Here is a 19751-nt window from a genome sequence, read left to right on the forward strand (position 1 = left end):
ATATATAGCCATCAAAATTTAATCACATAGTAGATGTGGTTTTCAAATGGCTGATCATTCCACTAGGAAATCACTTTATAAGAAACTCTGGAAATAAATACTAGCTTTTGGTAGGGCATAGTTTTATTTATTTTATTGATTTCAGAGAGGAAGGGAGAGAGAGATAGAAACATCACTGATGAGAGAATCATTGATTGGCTGCCTCCTACACACCCCCCACTGGAGATGGAGTCCGCAAGCCGGGCATGTGCCCTTGACTGGAATTGAACCTGGGACCTTTCAGTCCGCAGGCTGACACTCTATTTACTGAGCCAAACCAGACAGGGCGCGTAGTTCTGTAAAAAGCTGGATAGCAAATATTATAGGCTCTACAGATCTCTCAACTACTCAACTCTGAAGCAGTAGCACAAAATTTGGCCATAGACAATATGAAAATGAATGGGGATGGCTTCATTCCAATAAACCTTATTTTATAAAACAGGTGGAGGAAGAGATCTGCCAAACACTCTGAGAGAATCAAGTTTCTTTCAAAAACCACTGCCCAGCCATAATAGGTCAGTTGGTTGGAGCATGTCCCATGCAACGAGGTGTTGTTGGTCCAATTCCCAGTCAGGGCACACACCTGGGTTTCGGGTTCGATCCCTAGTCGGGACACGTGCAGAAGGAAGGCAACCAATCTGTTTCTCTCTCACATCCATGTTTCTCTTTTTCTCTCCACCCCCCTTCCTCCTCTTTCTCTAAGCATGACCTTGGATGAGGACTAGAGAGAGAGAAAAAGTCAAAAGCCTCTATGGGTCTGATAAGAAAATGGGAATGAAGCTCTAGTAATCTAAACTGTAACGCCAAGCAGCACTTATGAGGCACATGGCTTTTGGCAATAGGATTGTGACTGCTACTTACTGGTTTATAACTGTACAAATCACCTAACCTTAATAAAGTTGGGTTCCTTCATCTGTAAAGTGGAAATAATACCTCTCTCTCACACCAGGAAAAGAAGGCAAGTATATAAAGTACTTTATACAGTGTGCATAGGTGTTCATGATATAGTAATTATTCTTTTAAAATTAAAAACATCTCACTTTTGCTTGGAGGTAGAAAAAGGCCATCCACATAACGTCCTCTGTTGTGATGAAAAGCGCAGTTTAGTTTTTGACATCCCACTGGTTGATTTTCCCAATAACAAGGAATCTCACTCCGTTTTTTCTGCAAGAGGGAAAAACATAGTTTCCAAATAAAAATGAAGTGTGACCTGTATTAATTTGTTCATCTGTTTTTGGGGGACTTTGTTAGTGACAATGAAGGGGAAGATAGAGTGTTGGAAATATTCTATTTCTTGATCTAGGACTAGGTGCTGGTCAAGTAAGTATATTATTCACTTTGTGAAAATTCTATATATACATTAACAAATAGTTCTACGAAGAAAAAGGAACTGGTAAGCATTCTGAAAAGTAACTAACCTCTGATTAATAACCTGCATTATTTTGGATGTCTCATCATTTTAAGAGCCTAAGGTTTAAAATTCCCGTAAAGAATAGCAGCATTATTTCAGAAATTTTAAAATATGGAGGAAGGAAACATAGAAATAATGGCCATTACAAAAAGATCCTTAAATGTATAAAAAAGAGCAAAGATCAAAGTCTACTACTCAGACTGATAATACAGTGTTGTTAGGGATGCGAAAGAATCATGCAATCCCATATACTTATAATGAAAATATAAAGTAGCTCAATAGCTTTAAAAGGCAATTAGCAAAAACCGTTTTAAAAATTTATGTCTTGAATTTACTGCCACATGTACAACTTTCCTATTTTCTAAAAGTACGGTAAATACCTTTACCTCTGGATAAAATATCTTAGTTTCAGTTACATCCAAAAGTAGGTGTATTAGCTACCCTTGTGTTTTAGATAAGATTAAGAATAATTACTCAACCCCTTCCTCAAGGCAGAACCTAGTATCAATCAATCTTCCTTGCTCCTAAGTCTGTCTTTGCTTAAGGTTTTAACTCCTTTCCCGGAAGCAATTTTCAAATTACTAGATGCCTTCTATACTAGCAGCCTCCATATACACGAATCACATGACATTTATTTGATCTGTTTAATACACTTACTGGATTTTGTTTCTAAATGAAAATAAAACACAAACAATAAAGACAACTTGGAAAATAGAAATAAATGCCTGTTATACTATTACCTAAAGAGAATCACTTATTTTGGTATAGAATTCTTTTACTTAAAAAATGTAAATGTGTAGATGCACACTTTAAAAAAGGTTATTTCATATAATCCTGTACATTTTTCATTTAGCAACAAATTCTCCACAGTAACGTTCTCCAACATGATTATTTCTTTAAATTTTTTATAGGTAATACAGCACATAGACCAAAGGTATACAGAGTAAGGTTCCTATAAGCTTCTGGTCACAATATTTGTATCAACTGATCAATATATAATGTTGTTTTATGTGTTTGTGTTTAAAGTCACCTTACTTAATATGTATTGTTGCCCAGCGGGCGTGGCTCAGTGGTTGAGTGTCGACCTATGAATCAGGTCATGGTTCGATTACCAAACAGGGTACATGCCTTGGTTTCGGGCTGATCCCCAGTGTGGGGCATGCAGGAGGCAGCCGATCAATGATTCGCTATCACTATTGATGTTTCTCTCTCTCCCTTCCTCTCTGAAATTTTAAAAAAAATATTTAAAAAAAAACATATTGATTCACTAATATTGAACTCCAGGCCAACACACTGTAAGTCATACTTGAATGAGGCTTTATCTATTACACATACTTTCTTTCCTGTGCTTAGGAACATTACATAATACTGCAGCACTATTCTTGGGGCCATTTTAAATTGGAAAATCACCAACAAAAGGGGGTGGGGCACTAAAATATGCCGCAAAAAGGACACTTGTTTACACTATGAGAGCTGAAACAAGAAAAGCAGAGCATTGCTTTGTTTGATCTCAGCTGGAAATTAGGTGCCTCAAGAGACTCACATTTTTTAGTGACCTGCACATGTCTGACTGCCAATCAAAGCAAGTTATTACTTCAGAGGTTACAAATAAATTTTAGCAAGCAGACAAATTTTCAAATATGAAACCCAGGAATAATAAAAATTGACTGCATACAGAAGGGGTTACAGTAAAATGGCCCTTTCTCAATCCTGTTCCCACCCCAACAGCCATTGTAAAGTTTCTCTTTTATACTTCTATTTTTAAAATGCATATACAAGTAAAAATAAATACAAATTATATTCCCTCTCTTTTTTTTACAAATGGTAGCATATTACACACCTTATTCTGATCCCTTTTCATTAATAATGTATTCTGATCTTTCCGTGTCAATTTAAATAGTTTCCCTTTTAAAACTTTTTGTTTACAGCTACCCAGCACACCACTGCATGAGTAGAGTAAAATTTTCTTTTAAATGAAGGTTAGGTTGCTTCATACATTTTACTAATACAAATTATGCTACAAAAAGTAATCTGCATCTCACTTTGCACATGGGAGCCATAGGTATAATAGTTTTGTAAGATGCAGCCAAATAAGCCTCTGTGCAGAAGAGTTAACAGAGCAGCCCTACAGCTGCTACCCTTAGACAGCCTTGCAAGGGTGGCCCTTGGCTGGCACTGGAAACTCGGCACTCAGAATGTGCCCTAGACTGTTTGTGCAAATACAGCTTGTGCTGAACACCTCCCATCCTTTTGGGAGTCTGGAGTTTGGTATGTGGTAGAGGGTGTCTAAGCAACCTGCCCCAATAAAAACTTTGGGTCTCTCATGGGCTTCCCTAGGCAGAAACATCACATATATACTGGTGCATTTCTATGGCCAGAGGAAGCGTTCGCTCTGCGTGACCTCTGATGGGAGGGAGATCATAGAGAAGCCCACACATGGATTCCTCCAGACCAAGCATGTCGAACTCGCGGCCGGCGGGCTGTATGTTTGACATGCTTGCTCCAGACTCTGCCTGTGTCCTTTTCTCTTACAACCAGCATATCCTTACTGTGTTGGAAATTCTGTTTCTTTGTTATGGGGTGGGGCCACAACATTAGTAACAAAGAAACAGAATTTCTGGAGGATGAGGCCCAGAAATCACGATTTTAAAAAGATTCCCAGGTGATTCTAATGTGCAGCCAAGGTTGAGAACCACTGTTCTAGAGAATCTCTAAATATAGTTCTTCTTAGAGACCCTGACACTTAGAGATCTTTCCTAGGAGTTGTGCCAATTTACAAACTATGCCAGCAGTGTAACAATATGACTTTTCAAAAGTTAGAGAGTATTCCTTTCTCTGAATGTTAGTGAATTCCCTGCTATTTGGAAGACAGGCAGCATAGAAGACAGGTAAGAGACTATAAACCTGGGACCAAACTAAAGTAGCTATATAAGCCCAGACATCCAAACTGCGTATTTAGTCTCTTCCTTCCTACAACACCCCTCAAACAATTCAGACCAAAGTCATTAGGTAAGGCTGAGAGAGGCAGGCATTCATGCTGGAAAAGGGAAGGGTATGTGACCCAGAGCAGGGAGTTAGAGCCGGACTGAAGTGAGGAGTCTACTGGACAAGGTGGGACTGGCACAGGTGTCAGAACCCACAGGAGTTGGTATGACAGTTGCATAAGAGGATGGCCTGGCACAATGTTGGAGCCTGAGCAGCATGAGAAGGCGAGCAAGACTTCTGTGCAGAAGGGATCCCAATGTAGTTAAGTTAAGAAGGGTGTACTTATGGAGGGTCTTCCCAGAATCAGCCTCCAAGACCAACCAGCAGGAGGAAGGCAGGGTCTTCCTGAGTGGGGACCAGGTGCAGAGTTGGAGAATGAACAGGGTGAGAGTGAGCACCTCACATGGGAGGGCTGTCCAACATAGTATCAGAGCCCAAGGATGTGGAATAGAATGCTGAGGTCCAAAAAGGCTGAGGAAGGAGTCCTCACAGTGAAGCAGGGGGGAGACCTGGTAGAGGTGTTGGCATTGACATAAGGTGAGAAACGTGTCCCTGTGGAGAAGCAGCCTCAGGTGTGATGTCAACACCTGAAGATGATTAAAAATGGTGGCAGAGTAAGTGGATGCTGCACAGACATGCTCCCAGGAACAAACTGGAATTACAACTGAAATACAGAAAAACTTCCTGAACGATCAACGAAAAACTCACAGGAGAGAACCCTGACACCCAAGGACTGAAAGTGGAGACCGCACAGAGACTGGTAGGAAAGGGCTGGCTGGGCACCCACAGACGGCAACTGAAGTCCTGGAGAAATACCTCAGCTGTGGGGGAGTGCCACTGAGAACTCTGGCATCTAATCCCCAAGATGGGTCCCTCAGCAGAAAGCACCAAAAATAAAGAGGAACCCACATACCATCTGGCTATGAACAGCAGCGGGGGCGCTGTCTGCCAGGGAGTAACAGATGAAAATGCAGGCATCCTCTTAAAGGTCCAATGCACAAAAATCCCTGTGGAGCCACCCACCTTGTGCTCCAGCAGAGGGAGGGCGGAGTGCACTGGAGCTTTGTGAGCAGAAGCCAGGATTGGGAACACAGGGGTTAAAGCTCAGAAGGCAGACACCCCGTTTCCTGTTCTGAGTCATTCCCTCACACAGTGGAGGACATCTTTTCCACACAGACATTTGCCTTGCGTGGGATGAAGACAGTTGACACACCCTATTGGAAAACACCTTGCCCTGAAGCCACTTGAGAGATTAAAAATAACAATTAGCCTCCAGGCAGAAGCAACTGCCCCACCCTGTTGAAAAAAAAACTCACCACACCTAGGACTGCTTGGGGGTTGGGGGGCAATTCAAGTCTGAATCCTATCAGTCTGTAGGCAGAGGCAGTCTCTGGAGGCTTTGAGTCTTTACCTGATCTAATTAGTCAGAAACAGACTTTAACACTGTCCTGCACTAGAGATTGAGAAGTGTAGAGGATCTACCTAATACAGAGGCACAAACCCAGACAGCCAAAATGAGGAAACAAAGAAACAACCCCCAAATGAAAGAATTAGAGAATTCTCCAGAAGAAGAGAAAAATGAAACAAAGAAATTTATCTGAGCCCGCACCGGTTTGGCTCAGTGGATAGAGTGTCGGCCTGCGGACTGAAGGGTCCCGGGTTCGATTCCGGTCAAGGGCATGTACCTTGGTTGCGGGCACATCCCCAGTGGGACATGTGCAGGGGGCAGCTGATCGATGTTTCTCTCTCATCGATGTTTCTAACTCTCTATCCCTCTCCCTTCCTCTCTGTAAAAAAATCAATAAAATATATTTTAAAAAAAAGAAAAGAAATTTATCTGAAACAGAGTTCAGAGTAACGACTGTTAAAAAAAGCACAACAGCATGAAAAAAAGATATAGTAACTATGAAAAAAGAACAGTCTGAAATAAAGAATGACATAACACAAATAAAGAACACATTGGAAGGAATACACAGGAGATTAGGGGAAACTGAGGATCAAATCAGTGAATTAAAAGACAGAGTTGAAAATATCACTCAATCAGAGAACCAAAAAGAAAAAACAATTAAAAAACAGGAGGACAGCTTAAGGGAGTTGTGGGACAATGTGAAACGTAACAATATTAGAATAGTAGGTATGCCAGAGAAGAAGCAGAAAGGGACAGAGAAGGTGTTTGAAGAAATGATAGAAAACTTCCCTAACCTAGTAAAGGAAGTCACAAAAGTTCAGGAGGCACAGAGAATCCCAAACAAGAAGAACCCAAACAGACCCATGTCCATACACATCATAATTAAAATGCCAAAAATTAAAGACAAAGAGAAAATCTTAAAGGCAGCAAGAGAGAAGAAAACTGTTACCTACAAAGGAGTTCCCATAGAGCTGACACCTGATTTCTCATCAGAAACACTACAGGACAGAAGGGAATGGCATGAAGTACTCAAGGTAATGGAAAGCAAGGATCTGAGACCAAGATTACTATATCCAGCAAGGCTAACATTTAAAATAGATGGTCAAATAAAGAGCTTCCCAGACAAAAAAAGGCTAAAGGAGTACATCACCACCAAGCCAGCATTACAAGAAATGCTAAAGGGATTGCTGTAATGAGAAGAAACAGAGAGAGAAACCTAGCCATACAGAATTAAAATGGCAATAAATAAGTACCTATCAATAATAACCCTGTGTAAATGGACTAAATGCTCCAATCAAAATGCATAAGGTAGCTAAATGGATACAAAAACATGACCCAACTATATGCTGTCTACAAGAGACCCACCTCAAAACAAAAGACACACACAGGATGAGAGTGAAGGGATGGAAAAATATTTTCCATGCAAATGGAAAAGAAAAAAAGCTGGAATAGGAATACTCATATACAACAAAACAGACTTTAAAATGAAGGCCATCGTTAAGAGACAACAAAGGTCACTGCATACTACTAAATGGATTGATCCAACAAGAGGATATAACCCTGGTAAACATATATGTACCCAATATTAAGAGCACCTAAATATATAAAAAAAACTTCTAGCCCTGATCGGTTTGGCTCAGTGGATAGAGCATCGGCCTGCGGACTGAAGGGTCCTGGGTTCGATTCCAGTCAAGGGCATATACCTTGGTTGCAGGCACATCCCCAGTGGGGGAGTGTGCAGGAGGCAGCTGGTCGATGTTTCTCTCTCATCGATGTTTCTAACTCTCTATCCCTCTCCCTTCCTCTCTGTAAAAAATCAATAAAATATATATATAAAAAAAACTTCTAGAGGACTTTAATGGAGAGATTGACAACAATACAGTCATACTGGGGGGCTTTAACACCCCTCTGACTTCATTGGATAGATCTTCCAGACAAAAACTTAACAAGGAAACAGAGACTCTAAAGGACACAGTGGATCAGATGGACTTAACACCTAAGAGGTAGGAAGAGATTGGAATACAATATTGGATTACATAACCAGGGGACTGATCAAATAAGTAATATTAAGGAGAATGAAAGCCAAGTTTCTCACTTTCAGAAAAGAGTTACAAGTAGGCAAAAGTAGAAGCCTATTTGTGAATTGGAGGTATCTATGTGATCTCATGATTTTCCATACAAAAGCAGGAAGTAATAACTAATGATGTAAACATGTGTATGTATATACATTAATGTATTTCCTCCTTCTGTCCACTGTAGGCCTAGAAGCAGTAACACTCCAGGAGCAGCTCAAAGCTCATTTCCATATACTACTTTTCACTAAAAGGAACCAAAGCTCCTTGGAGATATGGTTGATTCCAAAACTAGAGGAGGAAAAGTACAGGATGAGCCTAGAAAGTCTTATTAAGCCAGAAAGCAAAGAGGTATTTGAAGAATGATGGAAACATCCAAAAGACACAAAAACCAGCTTGAAGGGCTCTTACTGGCCAAATCTAGGTCTATTTGAGGATAAAATATAACAATGAAGTACAACACACTGAATAAAATAGGAAACCATGAATTTGCACAAATAAATCACTGAAAAAAATGGAAAGTTTGATAAGAAATGGGATTATTATAGGTTCTCAAATTACTTCTTCATAAAATGCTTATTACAAAAAGAGAAACTTTATAGTAAAGCAGTCTGGTAGATCTACCTTAATGAAATGATCACTAACATCACCGGTAATGGGATAATTAAAATTGTATGCCACCTGTCCTGGGGCCAGGTGGCTGTTGGTTGGAGCATCGTACCATACACGGAAAGGCTGTGAGTTCGATGTCCTTAGGTGAAGATTAAAAAAACACACTGTATGTCACCTAATAATGGTATACAATGAGAAGAGTATCAACTCTGATGTTCTTGCCAAAAGTACAAACCCTGAATTTAATCATGAGGAAATATCAGACTAACCCTAATTGAGGGACAGTCTACAAAATAACTGACCTGTAACTAAAAGTGCCAATGCCAATGAAAGGCAAGCAAAGATTGAGCAACTATTCTAGACGGAAGGTGACTGAAGTCATGACAACTACATGCAATACTTGATCCTGGACATGCTCCTTCTGAAAAAAAAAACATTACTGGCACATGGCAAAACTTGAGTCAGATCTGAGAATTAAGTGAAGTTAATATATCAATGTTAATTTTCTAATTTTAAAGGTTGTATAATGGTTATATAGGAGAATGTCCTTCCTATTTGTAAGAAATACTCATGAAAACATTTGGAAGTGATAGGGAATGTCAGTAATTTATTCCCAAATGTCTTAGAAAAAAAGTTTTATATTGTACTTGTAATTTTTCTCTTAAGTTTAAGATAGTTTGAAAATAAAGAGATGTAAATACTCCCAATAAGGTACATACATAATTTTTATACATTAGATATTTTACCAAACTGCCTTTCAGAAAAATTATACCAATTCATACTCCAAAACATGTAGATATAAAGTGAGCATTATAATGACAGAAATTTCACTGGATCATTTTTAAAAATTTAACTCACATATCATATAAAATGTCATCTCCCCCTTATATTTTTTATAATACAAATTCAAAACTTACATCAATCTCCATGTGCCGAAACCTGCACACCTGTCGAAAACAGCGTCCTTCTTGCCATAATGTGCAAACAGTTTCATTTCCTAGTGCAGCTTCACAGTGACGGAATGGACAGCTGTCACCCTGTCAACAAAGAGAGTAATACAGAAAAGAACTGTGAAGCTGAAATAGATCTCAAGTGAAATGTTCATTATAATAGTTTCCTTATAATAGTTCATTATAATAGTTTCCATCTAGGCAAATAGAAAACAGTAAGGAGAGACAGACAAGAAAGAAGACACCTGAGACGGGATAACAAAAACAATCAGAGATCAACAAATTTATAATTTTCTACAACCTATTTCCTGACACTACCCTTCATCTTATGTGACAACAGGAACGAGACAAGCTGAGAGATGACATAAGTGGGAGTATTAGATACTCTTTAAAAATACATTATACTGTTCATCTTTAACTGTTTCATACATCCCAACTAATGTGATTAGTTTTTGAAAAAAGGCCAGAAAGGAAGTTAATAGATAAGGATTTAAGTATAATTCTATGCTTCACTCCCTACTTTATACATGATATTATCCAAATACTACTGTTGTGCAAAGTGCTATATGAGATCAGGGCTTTGCTTGAAACTGTTAATTTTAAACACAGCATCAAGATGACTAAAGAAAAGTTTTTGTAATAACATGTACATTTATAGAATTAAGTCATAAAGGAACAACAGAAAATAGCAGAATGAGGTACCATCTCACACCTGTCAGAATGGCTATCATCAACAAATCAACAAACGACAAGTGCTGGAGAGGATGTGGAGAAAAAGGAACACTTGTGCACTGCTGGTGGGAATGCCTACTGGTGCAGCCACTATGGAAGACAGTATGGAGTTTCCTCAAAAAACTGGAAATGGAACTCCCATTTGACCCTGTGATCCCACTTCTAGGAATATATCCCAAGAAACCAAAAACACCAATCAGAAAGGATATATGCACCCCTATGTTCATAGCAGCACAATTCACCATAGCTAAGACTTGGAAACAGCCTAAGCGCCCATCAGTAGATGAATGGATTAGAAAACTGTGGTACATCTACACGATGGAATACTATGCTGCTGTAAAAAAGAAGGAACTCTTACCATTTGCAACAGCATGGATGGAACTGGAGAGCATTATGCTAAGTGAAATAAGCCAGTCAATGAAGGAAAAATACCACATGATCTCACTCATTCATGGATAATAGAGACCATTATAAACTTTTGAACAATAATAGATACAGAGGCAGAGTTGCCTCGAACACACTGTCAAACTACAGCAGGAAGGCCGGGGAGGGTGGGGGGGCAGGGCAGGACTTGTATGCATGCATATAAGCATAACCAATGGACATAAGACACTGGGGGGTAGGGGAGGCCAGGGGATTGTCAAGGGCGGGGGAAAAAAAGGAGAAATATGTAAGACTCTTTGTAATAATTTAAGCAATAAAAAAATATATTACAAAAAAAAAAGAAAATAGCAGAATGATCTAAATGGAGCTGCAGTACAACCAAACAGAAAACAAGGAAGTTTTGATAAAAAACAGAAAAGCTACAAAAGCATATTTAGTAGATGGCTTCAGTATTCAGCAGGAAATCTGAAGGTGAATTCAACTCATAGCAGTTTCTAGAAGTACAATACAAACCACAGGTAACAAAATCAAAGTTGGTAAGCCACAGGCCAAAGTGCTCCTAATTCCAAAGGCACCCTGAACAAATTAATTATAGGTAAGAAACCTTTACACTTTTGTAGAACATGAAGGACATAAAACGAAGAGGAAATCATAAAGAACGAATTCACCTAGGAATGCTATCCTTAACTAAAAAACTGACAGCAGATAATAAACAGTGCAGAAAAACAAAACATGAAAACAACTTAGTGTACTGAAAATACGTCTTCAATTTTATTAGGGAAATCATAGAAAGAACTGATTTTAGAGATTTCAATTCTTACTTTGGTACATGTAGAATAGAAAAAAAAATAGCAGTCTTCTCCTTGATTAGGCATGCTGGGTGGATCCTGAAATCAGGAAGGGATTCTTGAAAACAAGCCACTGCTTCCTCAAGGTGAGGACCAGCTTCAAGTCCTCTTGAAATGGATTTAATCTTCCAAAAGACAACTCAATCACAGAAATCGCCTTTAAAATGTAATGCTAAAATGAGGAAACAATGAATTAAAGTATTTCAGGTAAAATCTTCCAAGTTCCTCCTCCAAATCATCTAATGAAATCACATTGTTAAAACCAAATTTTAATAGTATTTACCTATACAAATGGAATTACAGGGAGATTTCACCTTGGCTATGTTTTTACCTTTTTCTAAATGTGCACATATTATCAAAAAAAGGAAAGGGGGTGCCTTTATTCCCTGACCAAAAGCTTGTAAACAATTACAAGAAAAAAAGTTTCGATGATGGTTAATTTCTGACTAATCCAGGAAAATTATGCCTTAAATTACAAAAATGTTTATTCCTATAATGAGAAAAAACCAATTTCCACACTTACATTAGCTGGTTGCTCTCAACAGGAACATCTGTGTCTTCACTGAGTTCCAATCTATCACGCCTGTAGGTCGAACCAACACTCAATCCATGAATTAATAATAATGAGGCAGAAAAAAATTTCCTCCTCACATTGCCAAGGAAACCTCTCAGCCACAATTCAAACACAGGATGTGTTTTTAAAACATTTCCCAACTATTGGGAGATTAAGTCCATTCGAACAACCTTTGTCAGACTGGAGACAGCTATGGCTAGTTATCTCCTCAAAATAAAAACAAAAACAAAAAACAAACAAAAAAGTTCATTTAAAGATGAACTTGAAATTCAAAGGATTATTTTTTAAAAAAATCCATCTTCCATAGTCGAACAATATAATTTAAAAAGAAAAAAAGAAAGAGAAAAAATAAAAAGAACACCAAAATTCAATAAGATCCAATTTCTGGTCTTCAAGATTTCTTCACCTATTAAGAAAAAAACAGAAACCTTCCCCCATCTTTATTATCTGTATAATAAAAGCACACTTGTATGTAAAAATATAAAGTGTTTTATGTACATAATATACATATATACTAACTGGCTTATACACACATACACACACACACATACACACAAATGTGTAGAAATAAAACATTTGGGTAAGTTTTCCCTTTTAAAATACACTACAAAAGCCTTTAGATTTGGGTTCATTATAAAAGTAGTGAACTTACTCTTATACCAAAGTATCATGAAGTATGTTACACAAAATTTTGCCCAGCCGGCAAAATAAAGATGACGGGAAATCTTTACACATATATCAATGTGTACAATATGGATGCATGTATATTATTATCTTTTTCATCTTCAGGGAGTGTTTAACCAAAAAAGATAGAAACGTATAGTTATAGAGTAACTACAGAGTGGTGCAGCAAGCTGTAGAAGGCAGAGCAGCATTATAGCCATACTGAGCTGGCACTGTCAAAATACAAAAAGCTTCTATTAAGGGAAGATTGTTTTTCTTTTATAGCAACCAGTGTCAACTGGCATGAAATTCAATATTGGCCCTGCAAAGGCTTGCTTATGCAGCCTAATTTCAAATTCTTTACTACTGATGGCTACAACTAAAGACGTTGCAATTATCCATTTACTCTAATTAATAAAAGGGTAAACTTTTGAAGTTGAAATTTCATTCCACAATGGTACATTTACCATTTCAGAATTAAAAGAAAAAAGGCCAAAAAAAAAAAAAACCCCACCAAAAAAACGATTTGATACATAGAAATGAATTCTAAATTTTGAAACCAGCCCAGTAACAAAGCAATTTTGATTCTCATGTAATAGATACTACATTATTTCTAGGCTAAATCTTGCCAAATACTATCCAAGACAAAACTAAAATAAAAACTTAAAAAAAAAAAAGTGGACACCTTTTACTCACACTTAATACTAGTCAATTTTCCAGGAAATTTTTGGGCAGGGAATATCCCCAAATCTAAAATGAAAAAAAGGAAAAATTGGGATCTTACATTAGTTATTCAGTCTGAAAATTTTAATAGACTTTTATTAAAAGTCATCATTTTCTGGCCTCCCAATCAATCATAGAAACAGAGTGGAAAGAAACCTTAAAAATCACTGAAATCCATTCTCTCATTTTACCAGTGAGGAAATGATTCCTAACACATGAAAATATTGATTGCTTATTTTTAGTTAAGAATTGAGGCCAAAACAATTTCGTAGTTAAGAATACGTAGTTATGAAGAATTCAGTATATATTAAAAAGTATTTAAAATCACTTAATGTCGGAAAAACATTCTTTGGAAAATGGATACTAGGATTGTCAAAGTATGCTCATGTATGGGACTTAAGACTTTAATTCCCATTCAATCTTTTTAAATTTTGTAAAACTTTTACTATGTCATTTACCCATAATTAGGCAAAAGTACCTATGCAATCTTTGTTTTTATACTATTTTAAAAAGGTTAAAAAAGGTAATTCAAAGATTAAAAGTAATTTTTCCTAATTGTAATGTTTCCCTTATATATAGATCCAATCCTATAAAGGGTAAACTCAGCTGACCAGTATGAGGAGGCAATTAGAAATTTCCAAATATAAAACAATTTTGTAGGTTTTGTGTTTGCCAAGCTTTAAGTACGACTCAAGGTTTTAAAAGAAATAGAAAAATGGGGGTGAGGGGGAGAAATACCAGCTTAGTATGTGTTGTTTTTTTTTCAATTATCATTGGTTTTAGAGTAATCAAACTTTTCATGTTGGGAGAGATTTTTACTTAAAACCAATTACTAGTTCAGTTTACCAGTAAGAAATAGCACAAGGCCTTTCAATGCTGCACTATATTTTTTAAATAAAAAATATCTTTCTCTCAACTTGTGTAAACAAAATTTCATGTGACAGCCACATTGAGTTAGTACTGTGAAATCATTAAAGTTAATCTTCAGTTTGCCAACATTACCTCTGAGGAATTTTCAGTCCTTTTTGTGTTTTCAGGTTTCCCCAGATTCATGTATAAAAAATAATTAGTTAACAATATGTAACAACTATAGCAATTAGAATACAGTGACAAAGCAAGAAGTTGCCCATTTTAAACGGAGAAAGGAAAATTAAGATAATATTTCTTTTTCATTGCTTTGAACAACTTCATTTTCAGGATCCCAGCTCAGAACCAATGTAGAATAATCATATTTAACATTTTTCAAGTTCATTTTCAGAAACATCAGCTGTTCTATATTGTCAAAGTCCAGGCTCATGGTCTGCTTTGGATGAAAGTGGCTATTTGCAGTAAAGATACATTCAGATTGCCAACTACACATAGGGCAGCTTAGATACTGAATGGCAACTTGGGTCAAAGCTGGCCATACGCTCACCTTCCTCTGCCAGTAAATCAAAGGGTCATCACCTCCTGAGATTTCTGAATACTTTTCTTTGAAGTATTCATCCACTACTGCTACAGCAGACGGAAACATGAAGCTTTTGCTTCCAATGCCAACATTATCTGCAGCTGAACTATCAACAGTCCCTGAACTGGAGGTGCCTTCTCTTGTAGATGAAGTAAATGAGTCCATCTGTACTATAGCTGAGGGACCAGAAGCTTCTGAAGTTGCAATATGGCAGACCTCTGGTGAAGATTCCATATAATTACAAACTTCTTCTGCAAGGATCTGCTTATACATTTCTAAATCAGCACCTTGAGGGAAAACGTCTTCCAAACTATTTTTAAAACAAGGATCTAACAAAGCAGCCAAGATACAGGGCTTAGATTTGAGCATGGCACTTAGTAGGGTGTCCGTTTCAAGTTTCAGAGATAAACTGTCCACCAGATTGAGGGCCTGTGTAATACCTCTGACTTGAAAATCTTCTCTGAGTTTCTGCAGGGAAAGGAGTAGATGATGGACTGTGGGTAGCACCTGATTCAATCCTGTGGTCTTCACACTAACTCTCTGGGTGGCCTCCTCAAACGGTTTAAGAATATCACAAACATAAGTCATTAGGGTCCACTGAAGGGAGGTGAGTACAACTCCACTGGCTCTACCAAGACTATGGTGAACTGAATAGCAATGCTCCAAGAGCCATTTTAACATATAAAAGGTAGAAATCCAATGGCCAGTTTCATCCTGCTTCAAATTCTTCCACGGAAGTTGGCGATCATTTTGGAACTCTTGCAGTATCTGACGAGCCTTGACTGAATGACTAAAATGATGACAGGTTTTCCTAGCAGCCACTAACATGTTCTCAATGCTTTTGTGCTCACAGAAAAAATCCTGAATGATTATATTTAAACAATGCAGGAAGCATGGCACGTGGGTAAAACCACCATCTTTGATTGCATGTACCACATTAGAGGAATTGTCAGAAACAATGAAGCTAGGAATGAGGAAATTAGGAGAAAGCCACAGACCAATCTGGTCATTTAATTCTTGTAAAATGTTGGTTACCAAACAGTCTTTGGCCAAACCTGTTACACAAAGCACTGCCCATTTTCTAAAATCGGGGATCCAGCCATTATTGGAAGAAGGTGCAGTGTCTAAGGAGACCCAGTGTACAGTCACAATAAAATAGTCAGTGGATGGGTCATGGGTCCATATGTCCACAGTCAGGTGGATCTTTTGGCTTTGAACATTCTCCAAAGTTAAGAAAATTTTTTCTCTGACCCAATCATATAACTGAGGTACAGCCTTAGTGAAGAAGTAAGTCTCAGATGGTAACCTATAATCAGGGGCCACAATCTGCATGAACCTCTGAAAGGCTGGGGTTGAGAAGTAGCTGTAAGGATGCATATCTTCCACAATCATTTGAATAATCGCCTGACTTATTTGACTGGAGACTGAATTTTCACAATATGTCGTTTCTCTCTCCTGCGCAAGCATCAGAGTATCTTGTTCTGCAACAGGAATAGGACTCTCAGATATCCTATTTTCAATCTCTAACACAGGAGGTCCATCTGAATCAGAGTCACTAAGATCTTCAGCTGTTAAATCTTGGCTGCCTGTAGACTTCTCTCCATTCGAAGTATCACTCAAGAGATTTCTCTCAGTCTCAGCCTCATCTAATCCATTTCCAACCGCACCATTGTCTTTGTTGGCAACAGCCCAATGGATGGGATGTGTGGCCTGCAGGTGTCGTTGAAGTGTTGAAGTTCCTAAGTGAGAACCTGGCCTACCACGGCTCACACTTCTTTTACATATATTACACACAGCTCTTGAGATGTGCTGAGGATCAGTATAAAAAAAATTCCAAACTGCAGATGTCTTGGCTCTCGTTCCAGGAATTAAGGCATGCTTGACAATGTTACTTTTGATGAGAAATCTCCCCCTTTCTGCCCTCAGGGCATCAGATACTGATTTATCCCGTTTCTTACCCATTCTATTATCGTTTAATGGATCAGTAGGAATATATTCAAAGCTTCCACTGCTTCCAGCAGAAGAGGGAGATAAAGGTACATCCAAAGGAAAGTCCTCCTCCCCACTAGTGACTCCAAATTTGTTGGCCCTCGTCCAGTGTGGTGAATGCCTTGCCTGCAGATGTCTCTGAAGAGTAGATGTCCCAAGATGGCTGCCTGGTTTACCCCGGCTAACACTTTTTTCACAGAGGTTACAAATAGCCCGCCAGGTGTACTGGGGGTCAACATGAAAGAAGTGCCATACAATGGAGGTCTTGGCTCTAGTACTAGGTAGGTAGATCTGTTTTTCTATATTGCTCTCAAAAAGACTTTCTTCATCCTGCTCAGGAGTACTGGAAGCTAACAAAGCAGGGGCATCTGCAACCGGCCTCCCAGATCCCAAATCCTTACTAAATTTTTTCACAAGGATCAGTTTCTTTCGTCGCCTTTTCCCCTTAATTCGCAAGCCCTTCTTTCTTTTCTTTTTAGCAGGCAATTTTGCCTCTTTATCCATTCCTTCTGCCACCATCTTTCTCTCTACCACATCTTCCTTATCTGTATTAGAATTAATAGGAACACATCCCAGAATTCCAGCACTACTAAAAGTGCTGCATCTTCCGCCAGGAGCGAGTGAGGAAACTGGTACACTTAGGGTACATACATTCATTCTCTTTATGCCTCCAAGATTCGTACCAGAATCTGTTAGTGGGTTTATTGCTCAAGAAGAAATACAGCTGTTCCTCTCTACTTGCATTACCTATTCTCCAATTTCTATGGGGAATCAAATTCCCTTTGGACCAATGACTTCCAAGCCAGGTTATTTTTGGAGGAAAAGTGACAGCAATGGAGAACATTCCCAAACTCTTTCTCAGAGGGCTTTAAGATCCCTTCTGACTTTCTGAGTTCTGAATTCAAATTGTCCAATCCACTCATGTTATAGAAAAAAGAACTGAGGCCCACTTTCCCAGAGTCATAAAGTTGGTCAGTAGCAGCTAGAAGCCAGGTTTTCCAAATCCCAGGCCCACGTTCTTTCTGCTTCATCAAGAACTATATCTGCTTGAAATGCCTTCACCTTTAAAAATGTGTTTTTATAAAGCTTCACAACAACAACATCAATTTCCATTAATCCTGAAATTAATTATTTTCAGGAAATTTCATTTAAACAAAAACATAGTGCATCATTCAACATTGATCATTTAGGACTGATTTGTCAATACAACCCAAAAAAGTCAATTATGAAATGCTAAATCAGACTCCACATACTGGTCATTAACAACAAATGATAGTTGACCCCTCTCAGCTCTAATTAACAGCAATACAATTTTTTAAATGTGGGTGGCAAAAAAATATATATATATGCTTTGTGGGTAAAATTAAAAATCAAGGTCACAAGATGTATTTTCAATTTACTTTCAATTAATCCAAGTTTAGTTTTAAGACACTTTCAGACTGCAGAAGCTTTCTGGCCTGTACATGAGTAACTCACAGGCTGGACTCTACATGAGCAACAAAAACTAAAATGAGCTTTAAGCTACTTCCATTCCTTCTCGGTTGATCCCTCCCTTTCCCCCAATACCTACATACATTTACCCTAAAAAGCATCGCTACCACTAGATCCACAGCCTCCTTCTCAACGTCCAGGACCAAGGCCTGTAAGATGTCAATAATACGGGCCTTCCCCCAGAGGAATCCGCACCGCTTATGGGAGTTTAGGGGGCGTTCTTCATTACGATTTCATCAATCCTACAAGGAGAACTGAAGTGTCCCTGTGGCTCTTGACTCCGATGCTGAGGGCTGGGGGTGGGCGTATAATTAAGATAAGGAAGGGGTGTAGGATACCGGAATAAGGTCGGTGGCTTTCTGTATGTGGAATTTGAGAAAACCTCCAAAGTAGTGAGACCCTGGAGAGGAATGAGAGTAGGTAAATTCAGCTCCTGGCGCTCAGGTTAACTTAAGCAGTGGGGGTCAGCTGAACTAGGGAAGCTATGGCCCCCCCAAAAGCAATCTAACGTCAATTCTCGCTCCGGGAGTCGGGGAGCAAGGGGGGCTTTGAGGAGCTGCTCCTGGCTCCTAATTTCGCCAGCACCGGATGTGGGGGAGGGGAGGGAGGTGGTTGGGAAGGGAGCAGGCGCTGTGGGGGTGGGGTGAGGTGGGCTGGGAGCGAACCGAGGGAGTCCGGGGGCTCCCCGCCCGCCCCGGTGAGGGCAGCGGCAGCAGGGGGGGAAGGGGATTGCTGTCGTGACGGCGGGGCCGAAGGACCCGCTATGACTTCCCGGACTAGGCCGCGACCCAGGGGCGAGGGGAGGCCGCGGCCACTCCCCTCGCCCTCACCCCAACCTCCCCGGCCCCAAGCCACCCGGGAATCAAAAAACGGGTTTAGTTACCGGAGAACAGAAACTTTACCGAACCGAGGACACTCTCCCCGACTCCCGTTTGCTGCCACGTCTTTCTTCTTTCTTAGCCGCTGCCCTCCGCCGTCCTCACAGCAGCAGCACCAGCAGAAATCCAAGACTGCCAGCGTCAAAGATGGCGCCGGGCTACAGGCTCCGCTCTAAGACCGGGCGGTTAAAAGTGCCAGCACGACGCAATCGCGAGGATTCTGGGAGATGTAGTTCCTCTATGAGGCGATACGTAAGATGGCGTTCTAGCCGCGGAGTCACATGACAGCGGAGGCGGCAGGCCAAGGAGGTCGTTCCTTTCCCATGAACGCGTTTTATAAAGTTAACGGATTTATTGAAACCGTCTTTGATTTTTTTAAAAAAAGGTTTTTGTTTTGTTTTTAAATCAAATGAGGCACTAAGCGAGAAAGCTGCGAGAGCTGTATCTACCAGACAGTAGGCGCTCAGTTTTTCTCTCACCAAAAAAACTTTGGCTTAATGAATAATAAATGGTCCCAGCTGTATAGACATCTAATTTAGAAATAA

General features: G+C 39.2%; 2 protein-coding genes across 3 annotated transcripts in view; both read right to left on the reverse strand.

The window, feature by feature from the left end:
* The window catches only part of ZC3H11A (zinc finger CCCH-type containing 11A), a 28257-nt gene extending 16755 nt beyond the window's left edge, over positions 1-11502 (reverse strand). Inside the window, exons 1-3 of the mRNA XM_070396781.1 lie at positions 11415-11502; positions 9445-9564; positions 1080-1203 (exon numbers count right to left, since the gene is read on the reverse strand). Of these exons, the coding sequence (XP_070252882.1) occupies positions 1080-1203; positions 9445-9564; positions 11415-11468 (298 nt within the window). The 5' untranslated portion in view covers positions 11469-11502. The remainder of the gene's footprint in view (positions 1-1079; positions 1204-9444; positions 9565-11414) is intronic.
* A 1294-nt stretch (positions 11503-12796) lies between these two features.
* Positions 12797-19350, reverse strand: LOC138995953 (zinc finger BED domain-containing protein 6). 2 transcript variants are annotated; one of them, XM_070396780.1, is made up of 2 exons: positions 19212-19350; positions 12797-13428 (listed from the first exon to the last, which is right to left on the reverse strand). In XM_070396780.1, the coding sequence occupies exon 2, from the start codon at positions 12897-12899 to the stop codon at positions 12801-12803; it is 99 nt and encodes a 32-aa protein (XP_070252881.1). In that variant the 5' UTR covers positions 12900-13428; positions 19212-19350; the 3' UTR covers positions 12797-12800. The 2 variants fall into 2 exon arrangements, with proteins under 2 accessions (XP_070252881.1, XP_070252880.1); XM_070396779.1 differs by having other exon boundaries at positions 12904-18728.
* Positions 19351-19751: the final 401 nt, after the last annotated feature.

The sequence above is a fragment of the Myotis yumanensis genome, unplaced genomic scaffold (genome assembly GCF_028538775.1).
Source record: "Myotis yumanensis isolate MYYU_CA2020_CCGP unplaced genomic scaffold, mMyoYum1.0.hap1 SCAF_17, whole genome shotgun sequence".
NCBI lineage: Eukaryota > Metazoa > Chordata > Mammalia > Chiroptera > Vespertilionidae > Myotis > Myotis yumanensis.

Excerpts from the sequence above, each read along its gene's own strand:
- LOC138995953 (XM_070396779.1), bottom strand. The coding sequence starts at position 17,494 with ATGAATGTATGTACCCTAAGTGTACCAGTTTCCTCACTCGCTCCTGGC.